Source organism: Chaetomium globosum, genomic scaffold, assembly GCF_000143365.1.
Source record: "Chaetomium globosum CBS 148.51 scaffold_3 genomic scaffold, whole genome shotgun sequence".
Lineage (NCBI taxonomy): Eukaryota > Fungi > Ascomycota > Sordariomycetes > Sordariales > Chaetomiaceae > Chaetomium > Chaetomium globosum.
In genome coordinates, this window is record NT_165978.1 from 4,523,422 (window position 1) to 4,538,452 (window position 15,031).

A 15,031-nucleotide genomic window follows, 5' to 3' on the forward strand; every position below is an offset into this window, starting at 1 on the left:
AAGGCCCTATAGGCCCAGTGCCTCCGGGCGAAATAAATTCCATCCATCCATCCATCCAGGGCTTGGGCCGCTTCCCAGATAAAAGTTTACACGGGTGTTTAACCCCTATTGGTCTTTCTTCATATCCTCCCTGCACGTATTGATGAACGCAAAGAATAGTATGACTCATCGTCATGGACTAGTCGAAGTCCGTGGGCTCAAAAAGGGTCATGCTTCAGCGCCGAGCTCAGGATCGTGCTTACGGCGAGCTCAAAATCGTACTTGATATGGAGCTCAGAGTTGTGCTTAGCGTTGAGCTGTTCCGTAGCCTGGGGCTTGGGCTTAGGGTCGTGCTTAACGTCGAGCTCAGGATCGTGCTTCGCGCCGAGCTGGTGCCCAACCTCGGGCTCGGATTGGTGGACTGGCCCAGGCTGGTTCTCGGCTTCGTTTATCGCTCGTGCAACCTGGCCCACACGCAGCCCCGTTACCGCTGGGTGGTTGTGGCTAGTTAACAGCTAGTTAGTTAACTAACTAATGAAACAGTGCTTAACTACATTAGCAACGCTCGCTCAAGTGCCGCCTTTCCTCACGGGGGACATACCAAACTGAATGACATCATCTAAAGCCGGTCCGTGTATGATGATGGTATGTTTTATTCCCGAACTACGATCAGAATACGTGAGGAGACAGAACGGGCAACGGAACGACTGGTACAGGTTGTGTGTTCGGCGATGCGCGATTAGACCGGCGGGGGTCTTCGTGATGCGCCCGCAGTCTTCGCAAACCAAAGGTCGGCCGTGAGCGGCGGCAACGTGGGCTCTAATTCAACCAGGGTACGAAGTACAGTACCTAGGTAAGTGATCATGGTACTTCGCAGGTTACATGTATGTATACATAGGAGAATGAGTGTGTTTGTTGAACCCGACGTTGTACTTACCGTAACATCGACTGATCCACGCCAACATATACGCAATCCCCGTATAGGCAAGCTGTCGAATAATCACCCTTCGGAGGCATCTTTATTTATGGTGCTGGTCTTTGACTGAGGGCTTTGCAGTGGGGGTGGCTCGAAGGTTTTGGGACGCAGATTGCACTGACATTGAAGCTGGGTTGGAAGGTGACCGCACAGTGTGGACCACTAAAATGCAGGTGGCATGGATTCGATTGCTCTTTCACTCCATACCTACCTAAGCAACCCGCCCATGTGACGGCCTTTCTTTCTCGATTGCAACCGACCACAGTCAACAACTCAACACCGACGCCATGGAAAACAATCTGGACCAGACAACCCTAGACACCATCTCGCTGCTAGAGGCGCGACTGCGACGAATCGAACACATCCTCTACGGCCCAACAACTGCCCCGACCGAACCACCCCAAGAGTCGGCGATAACCTCCCTCGCTGAGCTCGAGCGTCGCTTCAACCAGCTCCTCCACCGCTTCCGTGTCTACGCCGAGATTCTCAAAATATGGACTGCAACCCAACCACCCATGCACCACCCCTTCCCCCATTAACCCTCCTTCCCACCATCGAACCTCCCACAATCCCCCCCACATAACAACCCCAAGCAGAAGCAACAGCAGCAGCAGCAACAGCCAACTAACCTCCCCCCCTTCCTTCTCGCACCCCATAGACAAATCCCACCCAACGCTCTTCCAACCCCCCACCGCAACCGACGCGCTCCCACCGACACAACTGCCCCCGGACGCGGTGCGCGCGACGGTCCTCGCCTACGCGTCCGCCTTCCCCACGGTCGCGTCCTCCCTGACAGCGGCGACGGCCGACTCGCCGATCCCCGACGCAAGACAGAGCGCCGCGCTCGCCGCGCTGGGCCCGCGCATGCGCGGCGCCGCCGCCCTGCAGCACGCCCAGGCGCGCGAGATGTCGGAGCTGCGCGCCCGGAGCGAGGTCGCCGTGCGCGCGTGGTATGAGGGCGGCGTGCTGAGATATGGCATGGTGCTGGCGGATGTGGAGGGGCGGTTAGAGCGTGTGGATAGGGGCGTGAGGAGGGTGGCGAAGGGGAGGGTGGAGGAGGAGAAGATTTGAGGGATGAGGAGAGACCCGAGGTTGGCGAGGGGCGGGCCGGGCTTTATTAGGGCATCTGATGTGCTTGTCCCGTGGGTAATGGTTCGGTTGGAGTGAGGAGCGAGGCGTTCGGGGTAATTTATAAGGCAGGGCTGGGATGGATGGCGTGATTGCTACCGGGGAGGCTGGGGCACGGCTGAGAAGGCCATCAAAGACCGGTGGCTGGTACATGAAGTGCTACGAACAGGCGACCAGCGGAAAGCCAGGCGCGGCGATGGGCTTTTAGGGGCGGGGAGGTACAATGCAACTGCCCCGCGCTCGATCTAACGGAGCTACCTAGGGAGACTGGTCGAGAACAAACACCGCGCGGCGGATGCTTCGCATCACCCGCTTGTTTGCCAACCTTGGAACAGTTCCGGGATCGGGCTGGTCGAGATCGGCCAACGCAACATACTCTTTTGTTGGGCGGCGGTGATGGATCTCGCGCAACCGGTGCTGGAACCAGGAGCATGGCATTGATCTTCCCAGATCTGCCGCCAGAGTTGAAGGCACTTTTCTGGGAGTGGAAGCTGCTGCGGAGGCCACACTGGGAACACTTACATCCTCCGGTTCTCTTCAACGTCACGTTGATGGAGCCCGGTCAGAGAGTCGACACATGCACTCCAAGCATGTTGGGGGTACTGCTGCCGTGATCTCGCATAGGCACCCCCACCGGCTAATCCTGCCCGTGCCGGCTGAGATGAGTTTCCAGAATACCCTTTCCCGTGGATGCATTGACGCAGGCCGACACGATCTGGATTTGGCATGATGAGGCACATTGTCCCGCAGGTCTGCACGTGGCGTTGAGCCACTCCTCGCCCGGGAATCGCAGCTCCGTGTTTCATGGGATCGATTTGTCCCGCGTCAAAGCCAAATGCACCGAACATGATATCCTTAAACTTACTCAAGTGCTTCTCGGACAATGAGGCGGGTCATCATAAGAGCCAAGGTTGTCGCTCGGGGCTGACTTAGTCGGCCGGCCAGCTGGCCTGGTACGGCTCGCACCCGCACGACCGCCGGGCCAAGGCGGCTCAAGATCGGATAAGACGGACGGCGATGCTGACGTTAGACTTGCTGGTCTCGACGAGTCCCCCACAGGGGCAGGGTGGGGGCTGCGAGGGATGGAATTCGATGGATGTGCGCATGCAAGTGTTGGAATCGCGCTGGTGCCCGTGACCCCAGTCGTCGCAACATGCCGCCAGGCTGAAGCAAGGAAGTCAAAGTGCTGAGGTCCCGCAGTTTCTTAATCTCTTGAGTTCTTAATCAGTCCTACGAGGTAATAACGGGATCCGTTTTGATACGCCCAAAAAGAACAGCTTGCTCAACAACGACCGCGAATTAATAATTGCAATCGACGAAGATCTTAGCGCAATCACCGCGATTGAACTTGGTTTTTGAGATTTCCACGTCACTTCACTGACTAGCGCCGAGCTCCATGGATATGGAGGGGCGAATGCAGGAACAGCTGCCCACTGTCGATCAATGTCTGTAATTGTACTGTAGTTGGGAGGGGCAGCGCCCGTGGGACCTCTCCTTTCCTCCATGATGGCAGCCCCGCGCATCCCTTGGGAGCATGGCCGCCTCACCATGGTGTTGCTTGCTCCCGTCTTGTTGCCGGAGAGCATGCGGGTGCGTTGTAGTACGGCCAGCAGCCATCTCTGATCACAGGTAACTGGATCTTGACGGGTCCTTTGTGAAACGCACCAATGCACCTCGTTGTGATGTTGCAACAGCTGCCAAGGAACGACCCGACTGTGTTCCAGCGCAAGGGCACGGGCCATGATACCCGACGGACTGACTGACCTCCTTGAAGATCCCGCGATGCCCGTGCCACCAGTTAACCTGCCCCTTGGGATGGTGTTTCGACCACGTCGTGGCCCAATGCCTGTCGGTTGGCGCTTTGTGGCGGAGCCTGTGAAACTTTGAAACACATCCAAGCGGGGCGAAGCATTTGTGGTCGCCAAGATCACCAGGGGTCAGGGGCCCAGGCCAGGGCCAGGCACGAACTTCCGCGCAGCTTGAATTTTAATCCAATCAAGTCAGGCAAATGAGGATGGTTTGCCGAGGGGGTTCCAACCGTCGCAGCGAACCGAATTTTGTGGAGAGCCAGCCTTTCCAAACTCGAGCCTGGCCCATGGGTTCTGGCTTCGACAACATCTCAACCGTCGACCGGATGTCTCGTTTCGATTGGCGTGCGTGTCTCGATTTCGTGATGTTTTGTCGACGGACTTTAGCTGGCCGCGCCGCCAACGGCCGTGTTCTCCAAGATCCGGTTGTGGGGAAGCCGACCCAGGATATCCCTCCCTTCTTCATCCCACCTCATCAGGGTCGCTGTCGGCCTGTCTGTCACAGACCCCAAAACAGAAGATGGATTGATGAATGTCGCGGGTTGAGACATGCTAGATACGGTCAAGCTGAGCTCGATGACTGATGCGGGCTGGCGGAAAAGCGACTAGTCGAGCTTGTCCGCCGCATTACAGCATTTCCAGCCCTAGCTGAGTGAGGTTCAGGCACTGGGCTCTGAACTTGGTAGCTACCAAGGTCCCATGTTGCTGACAGAATCGTGTCTGCTCAAGCGAATGCAAGGTACCCAACTCGGCAGAGGAAGGAATTATTGGTTTGCTCCATAGAACCAATTTGAGACGACGGGAGGCAAACTTCAAAAATCTCGAGTGACGCACATTGCACTGGCTGTAAATGCACAGGCGGGAATGGCTTATAACTAGAGCCTGCAAGTGTCGCGCGGCTTGCGGAAGCCCGACGGTTGCTGAGATCCAGCCAACTGGAGTCCTTGGCTCAAAGGCACAGCAGGCGAGCGAGAGCGAGAACGCGCACGCTCCACCCTCCCTCGTCGACCTTGCAGCTCGGGGTCCCATCCACCCATCGTATCCGCCCTCTGCCCTCCGCCCTCCCCCCCCTGGCCGACTTGTCCACTCAGGTCATCCCATCCTTCCCGCTCCGCAGCCCCAGTTGGCCGTGCTGCCTCCCTCCCTTCCATCTCGCATTAACCCATTTACCACCCCATCTCCTCTTCTCACGGCACTTTACCCTTTCGTTTCTTTTCTACGCCTTCCCTACGCATCGCCGGCACATCCGACCTTGCTCGCGCTTAGCCTCGACTTTTTCCACCCCACGACGCTTTCACAGCGATCGATTGAAGCACGCTGGCGGGTACTGCGGTTGCGACATTAGGAACACAAAGAGCTAGGAGTGATTTAGACGACCAGGGCAGCACGGCTTGACGAGCATCGGGATTTTGGGACTTGACCTGGACCACGATTCATTCAAACAACCCCGACCTTATTTAAAGCCAGCAATCCTTTGGGCCTCCCAAATTCCCACCTTCAATTTCTCCTTCGACTTCACCACGTTCGCTTGATTACCGTTTCGAGACGGGTCTCTTTCTTTCCGACAATTTCGTCATTTTCTTCAACCGTCTTTTTTGACTCAGTTCGCCAAGGCAGCCGATAACGAGCCGTTCTTTGCGTTTTTTTGAGGTCAACAACATCGATCGATCCGAACTCTTCGCCCAGCCCCACCCGAGCCATTCCCTGCAACTTCCCCTGACGAGCCCCGACCCGTCGAATCCGAGGCGCCTGGATCAGACGACTGGCTGTTCCATGCACGCCGGAAAGCATTGCGTCAACTGAGTTGCCCCCGCGCGACGACACGCACTTATGCCCGGTTACGGATCGCTCCACTCCCCATCGCTCAGGAAAATGGAATACTCTCGACCGCAATATGGCCGCAAGCGCATGAGCCTCGGGAATATCATTGGTGACCCGTTTGCGCTTGCGACCACTTCAATCGCGACAGTGAGTTTACCGGCTTACCGTGGTCTGGCTCCAGATAGTTGCTAACGCTGCCACCAGCTCGCATGGCTTATTTCCTTCGTCGCGACAATTATTGCACACATACAATACCCCGTAAAATTCCCGCTCTTCGCGTACTGGGCCTTGGTTTTCTACTTCGGTCTCATCATTGGCGTGTTCGTAGTAGTCGCGTCGGACAGCACCCAAACTTACCATGTCGCGCTCGTGGGCTATCTCGGCTGCGGCCTGGTGCTTTCGACGTCATCCGTCAACAACCTGATCCATGACAACCAAGGCGCCAAAGAAGCGTCGGCTGCTGGCTTCATCCTCTTATCGATGGTGACCGTATGTTCCCCCGTCCTGCGTAATGTCTCGGTTTGGTATGCTAACTGGGTGCCCTAGATTGTCTGGATTTTCTACTTTGGCTCTGCTCCGTCCGCCGTTCCCCGCGCCTACATCGATTCGTTCGCCCTAGCCAAGGAGTCTACGTCGACGAATCGTCAGACCATGACTGGTGGTTACGGTGGCCGCAGGCCCGAGACCTCCACATCGGTGCAGCCTCCTCAAATGTACACAGCCCAGCTCAATGGCCTCGAGAACCCATCACCGGTCGGCGGCATGACTTCGGCCATGACCAACCCGACGATCCCCCCGGCGTACACAGCGCCACCAACCCAAAAGACAGCGGCCCCTAACGCCGAGAACCCCAACGCGGAAATCGTACCGCCTACAGAATACCCGTATCGCGCAAAGGCCATCTACAGCTACGAGGCGAATCCCGAAGACGCCAACGAGATTTCGTTTTCCAAGCACGAGATCCTCGAAGTTAGCGACGTCAGCGGAAGGTGGTGGCAAGCGCGGAAGGAGAGCGGCGAGACAGGCATTGCGCCCAGCAACTACCTCATCCTATTATAGTCTAGGGCGAAAACATGTGTGTCTGGGCGGGCAGGCGTTTGGCGGACGGGTGGTTGCGGATCGATGCAAGGGAAGACGCCGGGGCAAAACGCATGATACCATGTGGATGATTTCTTTCTAATTTCTTCTCACTCGTCTGGATGACGTTTTCTATATACCCTACAACCGAATCGACCCCATCCGGCGTTACATGCTCGAGCGGAAGCCGAGCCGTCAGCGGCGAGAGCGGACCAGGCTGTCGGTACTCCTCTCTTGTAAGTGACCCAGCGAGGGGGGTCACTTGAGGGGGGCTGCGGCACAGCAGCGGCGTACAGGCGTACACCATACGCGGGCAATGCCCTGGCTTGACATGGGATGCACTGGGATGAGGTCTAAAATCGTGGTCGTTTTTTGGGCGGGTCTTACTGGCTTTGGTTTGGCTGGGGTACTGTTAAACTGGTTTTGTTTTGTCATGTTCTTTTTTCCCTTTTGATGGATTCCATTCTCAAAGCCCCATTTCACTGTACCACTTGTGTATGTGACACTATTCTAGCCTGTGGTCGCTTTATGCAGCCCCCTTTCGGGCTGTCCTTGCGTGATGATTGAAGCTGTTCAGAATGATCATGGTGTAAGAATTATTGTCATCGATGTTGGAGGGGAAGTGGTTACCGAGCAACGGTCTTGAGAATCAACAAATCCCTTTATTCCGCTGATGGCTTACATGCAGAAGGGAGACGAAACTCAATGCCACCAGCAGTTTTCGTCCGAGGCCCTCCCGCTAGTGTGCGCCAAGCGCTCATCGTCCAATGTGTCTAATGCACAGAGCTACACATCCTTTCGGATTTGTCTGGGGATATCTAGCCGTTTAGAGGCGACAATGGACAGCCCTGGCACCACCAAGGGAGCCGCCTGCTGCTGCTTCCACCACCCCCTGCCCCAGCCGCCTCCCGGCTCTCGGGCTGCCCCGAGCTCGAATTCGGCAAGAAGCGAAAACGAAACTGGGCTGCCTGTCCGATATGTAAAGCCCATCCTTATCGCTCATCGATGTCCAGCGCGGCCCAGCGCTGGGCCCCTTGCTTGCGGCTTCTTATTCGAGGGAATATGGGCCGGCCGGCGGGGGAGAGGGGAGGGGGCTGCATCCCAAGCGCGCCCAACTTCACCAGCTCGCCATCGGCAGAATCTCCACATCGCGGTTGCGCCTCGGGGCCATAACGCTGCTCGCCCCCTCTTTCTGTGCCCCAATTGCATCGCCATCATCAATCAACTGCTCACAAATACCAACCCAACTCCTCAACACCCCTCACGCCTGCTCCACCCTCACCCGCAACTCCCTCTCCTTCTGCAGCACCTCCAACTCCAGCCTCTCCACGCTATACTGCAGCGCCTCCTTCCGCTGCCTCACCACCTTGGCCCGCAGCCCCGCACCCCCATCCAGCGTCTGCCTGCTCTTCCCCCCACCAGCACGACTCCCACTCCCCCCTACCTTTCCCATCCCCTTCCCCATCGCCCTACCACCCCCACCCCCCAACTGCTGTTTCATCCCCTCCCCCTCCACCGGATACCGCGACAGCCTCCCGGCGTTCAACTCGGCGCGCGCCTTGAGGGTCTCGATGCGGCGGGCCTGGCGCTCCAGGTGCTTGTCGGCGCGGTCGAGGAGGAGGGCGACAAAGGGGCCGATCTCGTCGCGCAGGGAGGCTTCGGCGGCGGCGAGGGTCGGTTGCGGGATTAGTTCATAGTGCTGTGGGGGTGGATGGTGGTTAGTGGAGGGAGTTTGGGCTTTAGGTGTGTGGGTGTGGGTGTGTCGACAGTGTGGGAGGGTGGATTCCTGGGCCAAGGCGAGGCGATGGCGGGGAAGGGGGATGGGATTCGTGATGCGGGGAGAATAGACGGAAACATACGCGGACGGTCTTGAGCACGGAAGTGAGGCGCGGAAAGTCTTGCACGCCCGTGCCGAGGGTGGTGACGGAGGATTCGAGGAAGGAGAGAGAGGTGCGTAGGGACGAGACGCAGCCGCTGTAGGTTGGTGTGGGGTTCGGTGTTGACATGGTCGACGGTTTGGTGGGTTTGGTAGAGAATACTTCGTTGCTCGTGGATGGCAGGTGGCAAAAAGTGCCAAACTATAACTGTGAGATCTCACACTTCGGCACCTGGTGGCTCGCGCTGGTGCCGTGGTTGGGAGGGCTGGTAACTGATGAAGTCTGGGTTCGGTGTTGTTTTGTTGACTTGGAGTCTGGGTTCCATTTGGTGCCTGGCATTGCCGCGGCCGGAGTGGGTTCTAAACTGCCGTCGCGCCCTGTGATTGGGTCGACACTCAGACAAGGCCAACCTCAAGTCTTCTTGTTTCAACTTCTCTCAAGTTATCCACGGAGTGGTTATCACTGAATCGCAAACAAAGACGACCTATAAGTTGAGCGACGATCGAAAGCGAACTCGCCTCCAAACTTATAATATATCAAAGCCTACCACCCAGAACATAGATACTCGAATCTCGTCATCTCCGCTACCATGAAGGCTGGACCTTTTGCGCCTTCTTGCCCTGGATACTCCCTTCTCCTACTAGGGCTTTTAGGTTGCTATTGCCGGTGTTTAGGAAGCCAAGATATTGTCAAGAGTCCGATGGTGGAAGATTTGTGGCTCTCGTAGGATATCGCCCTCCGTCCTCTTCTGCAGCCATGCGAGGATCGCCGTTACCCGCCGATGGGTTGGGACAAGCACCAGAGTCTGTAATCAAGCCGTGTGTTTTGTGCCGGTGGTTTGTCCCGTCTGGAGCGGGCGTAGCGTGCGCTATAAACCAGCATTTCTTTTGCACCCGGTGTCTCGTGTTGTACTTTCGAACTGCCATCAAGAGCGGCCACCCGACGCCTCCCACATGTTGTGGCCGGCCTTTGCCCGTAAGCCCCGAAAGTCTGCCGAAGGACATATACGTGTACTTCGAGGCCGTGGCGAGAAACTGGGAGGAGGTAGACGAGGTACGCTGCTCAAGCATGAGATGCAGGGCGCTCAATCCCCGGCCCTTCACACTCAGGCCAAACAGAATCTCCTTCAATTGCTGGGCATGCGGCCGTTTGACCTGTTGGATTTGCAAGAACCCCGGCCATCTCAAACATTGTGTTTGGAGACGGCACCCAGCGGACGCGTGGCGTGTTGACGGGTATAGATCCCGGGCCGTCTGTCGTCACCCCAATTGGCACGGGCATCACGGCAACCCACTCGACCTACCATTTCGGTGCCACACGTGTAACCGCGTGGTAAAGGATGACAGTTTCGGGAGGTGTGGCAGCCGTGGCTGCGGGATGAAGGAATGCCACGCCTGTGCGGGACGCCGTCGCTGGCCTCAGAAATACAGAGCATCTTCTTCCTCGTCTATTCACCCTACAACGGACCATCAGCCTGCTTCTTCCTCCTCCGCAAACCTTAAACCCGATAGGTTGACTGTCCCGCCACTCGACGGTTCAACCACCCAGGGCTGTACCCAATAAACCCATGGAAGAATATGTTACTGCATGTATCGCCCAGCTCAGATTCAGTATTACTCTTCGCAACGGGATTGTTGGTCGTCATGAATTGCCAGTTTCGTTGCCAGTGCATCCAATTCAAGTTTAGTAAACAGCCCAAGACTGCATGGTTGTTGAGTCGGTGACATTCCTCGCGTCAGCAACGCCGGCTAACTTCATTGGGAGATAGATAGGCATGTCGTTATTGTCGTTCCAGTGTCTCACAGGATCCCAAGCTACATCCCAATTGGGAAAAAGAACGGCATGTGCAAGAGAAAGCCGTTAGTTAGTTACTCAAATGGTGGATGGATGTCATCGGGCTGTCCGACCCTTCGGCACCCGCCCTGCTGCCATGCCGGAATATCGTCGAGATGCCGGGTTGGTTTTAATTACCCTACCGCGAGAGTCCGAGTCAGCGCTCCCAGTGCATTCCCAGTTGTGACATCGTGCCTTCCATCGCCTGTGGCTGTAAACGAGAGAGTGGCTCGGGTGGCTTGCGGCAGGCGAGATTGTGTGAGACAGGCGGTGGAGGGTAAAAAAAAAAAAAAACCCCAAAGGAAAGAGAAGCATGGACAGACCCTGGCGTGCCTGGTGGGCGGTGCATTTCGGGGAAATGCGGGGTTGGCCAATTGAATCAATGCAGAAACGGAGGGCGTGGGTTTATCTGATCACTCATTCTACAAAATGGCACTTTCCCGCCACTCCCTCCTCGTGATCCTTCTTCTTTTCCTTTCCCACAGCCAAACTTGCAGCACGCAAGACCCCGTCTTTTCCAACCCTTCCCAAGGCATTCGGCCTCTGTTTTAAGGGGGCCGCCCCTCCATCGTGCAAGAATGGTCGCTGCAGTCGTCACCGGAATATGCTGCTCTCGTCTCTCTTTCAACTTCTTCCAACCCCAGATACGCGCCTAGTTGCGATACCCTGCAGCCGAGTCTCAGCAGTTATGACTTTGACTTCCTGACCCACCTCAACTGGGACCCAGCCGCAGCCAGCACCTTCGACCTTGTCGATAGCGCTTCAATCCCAGCAGCAACCGCATCAGGGGCAGAACTACACTCCAACTTCTCCTCCCCCGAGCTCGACTTCAACCTTGACCTCGACCTCGCACCTTGTCTCGACGCCTTCTCCACGCCTCTCTTCAATGAGAACAACAACCTCAATCACAGCAACGACAGCAACAACAACTTCTTCCCCTTAGCAGCACCAGCCTCTCTACCAATCCCCCCCCTGAGCTCAACCAGCACATCGCTCACCAATACCCCCGCCACCACCGACCTCCAATCTCCTTCACCCACGCCGCCCAGCCCGGACAGCGGGGCCCTTCTCCATCCCGGTCTCAAGTTGCCGCAGGCAAAGGCCCATCCTTCCAAGCCGGGACGTCGGCCGGCAGGAGCGAGGCTCTCGCACACCACCGACGGGCGCGTCACCAAGCGCAACAACCATCATGGTGCCGCAACGGTCTCATCCTCTGCCTCGTCGGCGGTGGCTGCAGCAGCGCTCCAGCAGCAACAGGAAGCCATAGGAGATGAAATCGACCCAGAAGTCATCGACCGGCGGCACGCACACTCGCGGCCAAGCGGTACCGCCAGAAGAAGATCGACCGGATCGAGGAGCTGGAGGGCGAGGTGAAGGAGGTTACGCGGGAGAGGGATGATTTGAGGATTCGGCTAGCCCGGCAAGAGGCCGAAATCGCTGCTTTGAGGGAGATGTTGAAGATGCAGCAAAACGCGAGTGGAGCGTCCAAGGAGTAATTCAGGGGCAGTCTCGAGTGTCAGTACTGGTAGAAAATAAGAAAAAGAAGACGAGCATAATTGATACATGTGTTGTCCACTATGGTTCATTGTCCATCATGATGCTGCGATAGCGGGACAGCCTATCCCTTGCCTCAATGGGTCAAGTTTCGTGAGCGACATTTAAGTGTCAGTATGAATCAACTGTTGTTGGTACCTGACGCTTTTCCCTTTGCCAACATATGCACGCCCGTTCCATCAGCGACATCAGCACTTCCAAGGTTGTTTTCGTTTGGTCCATCGTCGGAGATCCTGTGCGTTATACAACATGGGCGAACTTTCTACTGCTGGCCTGCGGGAGTTGGACTGTATCTAAATGGCTGGGTTCGAGCATCCCTCGACTGTGCTAAATGCTGTTTATAACTGGATCTAACTTGGCAGAAATATTGCAGTGACATATCGACGTACACAGATTATTGAGGCTACAATAACAACTTTCCCACCAAGCAGACTTTGATATGCACCAGTCTCATCCTGAGCTGGGCCAGGCATTTGACTTAGCGAGTTCATTTTTGAGACCGAATCCGTTCCTCATGACCTGCTTCTCCCGACTAACACTACCTATGCAGGTGGTCAGATTGATTATCTTCTTCCTTCTCTTCTTTTCCCTCCTATAGTTTCTCTCCTTTTCCTATGCATGTGGCTTCTTTTTTAATTAATTCCAATGTGACTGGCCTGTTCTGTCTTCTTCAATATGTTATTTTGGGCTCGCTGGGCCCGGAGTCTACACTTTTTCTCCGCTAACCCCGTGCTTGGCCTCGATCGATCCCACGTTATTGCCGTCGTTGACTCTGTAAAACCGCTGCATCACAGTCCCACTCGCGATGCGTCTCATGGTTTTGGGTCTCGGTCCCCACTTCTGTCGCCAGTCTCTTCCAATCTCACCCCTCCGTGTAACTAGTCGATGATTTCATTCTGAGCCGATGAATCATGGACGAATCATTGTCTCTCATTTCTCAGCGCGCCATGACTAGTGCCAACCGCCTGTCCCCGTTTCCGGCGGGGTCGCCGCCATTCCGCGTCTCGACTTCCCCCTCGGCTTGCCATTCGCGGGTTGGCCCCTCAGCTTGCATTCTGGTTGTGCACTGCACGCTGACCAGACAGCACAAAGCGAAAAGCGACCTCAAAGCCAAGACAGAGAAGGGACGGCAAATCCGCGGATGGTGAGCTTGATGCGCTGATCAGCGGCGGGCTCTTCTTCTTGGCCCCGGAGAAGAGAAGTACCCCGGTGCTAACTCCGGGTGGATCACCGCTTTTTCCTTTTTTTTCTTCCTTCCTTCTTTCCTTCTTTTTACAACTGCAGTGGATTGGGGTGGATGGACGTTGCCATTTTGTCTTTCGGACTTTTGGGCGCTGGCGCGTTGTTATTAATGAGCAGCCCACTATGAAGTGGGAACGAGGTGGTCGAGGATCGAGGGGAACGCTGTGATTTATAATTCGAGGGGGAATTCGGATGAATAACCGACATATTTTTACCCAGGTTTGTCAGAGCGCTGTCGGGCCAAGAATGATAGCAGATAGCTTAAAGCCTAACGCCGATATTGTCTAACTGAAAGTAGAGGTTCCGTCAGATCGTAGACTCATCCGATACGCATCCTTTTCACTTTTCACGCTTTTTGTGGGCAGCTGGCGGAGGCTTCGATAAAAGCTTCGAATGAAATGCACAACGGGTTCCGAAAGTGACGTTTCAGGAGACACCAATCATGGGGGCTAGCCGGAAGCATGGGCTTGGCCTGTACTCGGCAGGGCATCCCACCACTTCCATGCCCGCCAGCCCGCCAGGCCCACGCAACCCAACACGGGAACTGTGGGTCAAAAACTGCAACCGTCACTGGATGAACCAGGCTGAATCATCGCTTTAGGGCGTGCCCATGTTGAAATCTCGATTCCCGGCTCCGTTTTCTTATCTCCATTCGATGATTCAGGCATTCAGGAGCGCCGAGCCCATGGATGCGGTCTGCAAATGCTTACACCCGAGCCGACCCTGGCAGTGCCTGGCAATGTTAGGTACCAGGTGGAATTGCAATTGTGGACAGCGCGAAAACGCCATTGCGTGCTGAGAAATCAGGCCTGGATGAAATATAAGTATCTTGAGTGTTACCTCCCTGTCTGGCTTTCGCCTTGTTCTTCCTGCTCAACACGGAGACGCTCGATCCCCCCAGCAGTGGCCTTGACAAAGGTTCACATCATTGAGTCTGTGCAGGGACTGTAGCACTGACTGGTCGCCTGGGGGTTATCATTGCAGTTCCTTTTTCATTGTTTGCTTTTTCATCCCCAACTGCAGACGGGACCCCAACCAACAGCAACCCCCACACCGCCAACTTAACTGAGCTTACCTACTTATATTATCCAACGTACTTTATTATCCCTTCATAATTTCAACTCTTCCATCCCACAAGCATCCGTCGACCACCAACCACCATGTGGGGACAATCAACAGAGGAAAACCTGCGGAGGAGCGCAGCCGGTATCCTCCCAGACACGCTACACCACAAGGATGAGGCTCAGCAACCGCCTGCAGAAGTCCAAAACGAAGGCGGATCCGGCGAGCCTAGCAAGGTTCCACCCAGCCCCGAAGTCGATGGAATATGGGGTGAACGGGACATGGGTGGACCGGTGAGCCAGAAGGCAGCCATGCAGGATTTTGAAGAGCTCCAGCACGAACTCACCACGAAACTCACGAATACGAAATCCAACGCCGCAGCCTCGCAAAAATCAACCAAGGGGGGCTACTTCCGGCGCATGACATCTCGGGCAAGCGGCAAGTCCAAGAAGACGGCCGCAGATGGCGGTCAACCTGATGTGGAGGCGGGAGCAGAGGACTCAGACGCGGATTCAGTCGACAGCGGCACCACCGATGAGGATGGCTTTCACCTCGAACAGTTCATGCGCGAGGGTCATCTCGAGAAGCGAAGCCGAGTCGGGTGACTCGGCCTAAGAAGTTGGGGTGTCGTCTTCAAGAACCTCACCGTCAAGGGCGTCGCGAGCGGTGCCACT

At 56.0% G+C, this 15,031-nt stretch overlaps 7 protein-coding genes across 7 annotated transcripts in view; 4 read left to right on the forward strand and 3 right to left on the reverse strand.

Annotated features, from left to right (window-relative positions):
* Positions 1-197: 197 nt before the first annotated feature.
* Positions 198-944, reverse strand: CHGG_06775 (uncharacterized protein; the record flags this gene model as incomplete). Its single annotated transcript, XM_001222869.1, has 3 exons — positions 198-469; positions 581-598; positions 917-944. The coding sequence occupies 3 exons, from the start codon at positions 942-944 to the stop codon at positions 198-200; spliced, it is 318 nt and encodes a 105-aa protein (XP_001222870.1).
* Positions 945-1,242: 298 nt separating this feature from the next.
* CHGG_06776 (uncharacterized protein) lies at positions 1,243-2,026 on the forward strand (the record flags this gene model as incomplete). The annotated part of the gene is made up of 2 exons (XM_001222870.1): positions 1,243-1,423; positions 1,614-2,026. 2 exons carry the CDS (start codon positions 1,243-1,245, stop codon positions 2,024-2,026), a joined length of 594 nt encoding a protein of 197 aa, XP_001222871.1.
* Positions 2,027-4,766: 2,740 nt separating this feature from the next.
* CHGG_06777 (uncharacterized protein) lies at positions 4,767-5,042 on the reverse strand (the record flags this gene model as incomplete). The annotated part of the gene is made up of 1 exon (XM_001222871.1): positions 4,767-5,042. The coding sequence occupies one exon, from the start codon at positions 5,040-5,042 to the stop codon at positions 4,767-4,769; it is 276 nt and encodes a 91-aa protein (XP_001222872.1).
* Positions 5,043-5,763: 721 nt separating this feature from the next.
* On the forward strand, positions 5,764-6,771 carry CHGG_06778 (uncharacterized protein; the record flags this gene model as incomplete). Its single annotated transcript, XM_001222872.1, has 3 exons — positions 5,764-5,859; positions 5,917-6,201; positions 6,259-6,771. The coding sequence occupies 3 exons, from the start codon at positions 5,764-5,766 to the stop codon at positions 6,769-6,771; spliced, it is 894 nt and encodes a 297-aa protein (XP_001222873.1).
* A 1,279-nt stretch (positions 6,772-8,050) lies between these two features.
* CHGG_06779 (uncharacterized protein) lies at positions 8,051-8,991 on the reverse strand (the record flags this gene model as incomplete). Its single annotated transcript, XM_001222873.1, has 3 exons — positions 8,051-8,488; positions 8,649-8,763; positions 8,888-8,991. 3 exons carry the CDS (start codon positions 8,989-8,991, stop codon positions 8,051-8,053), a joined length of 657 nt encoding a protein of 218 aa, XP_001222874.1.
* A 1,937-nt stretch (positions 8,992-10,928) lies between these two features.
* On the forward strand, positions 10,929-11,873 carry CHGG_06780 (uncharacterized protein; the record flags this gene model as incomplete). The annotated part of the gene is made up of 2 exons (XM_001222874.1): positions 10,929-11,009; positions 11,172-11,873. 2 exons carry the CDS (start codon positions 10,929-10,931, stop codon positions 11,871-11,873), a joined length of 783 nt encoding a protein of 260 aa, XP_001222875.1.
* A 2,582-nt stretch (positions 11,874-14,455) lies between these two features.
* Positions 14,456-15,031, forward strand: part of CHGG_06781 (uncharacterized protein) — a gene marked incomplete at both ends in the record, with an annotated part of 4,654 nt that continues 4,078 nt past the window's right edge. Inside the window, one exon of the mRNA XM_001222875.1 lies at positions 14,456-14,958. Coding sequence (XP_001222876.1) covers positions 14,456-14,958 — 503 coding nt within the window. The remainder of the gene's footprint in view (positions 14,959-15,031) is intronic.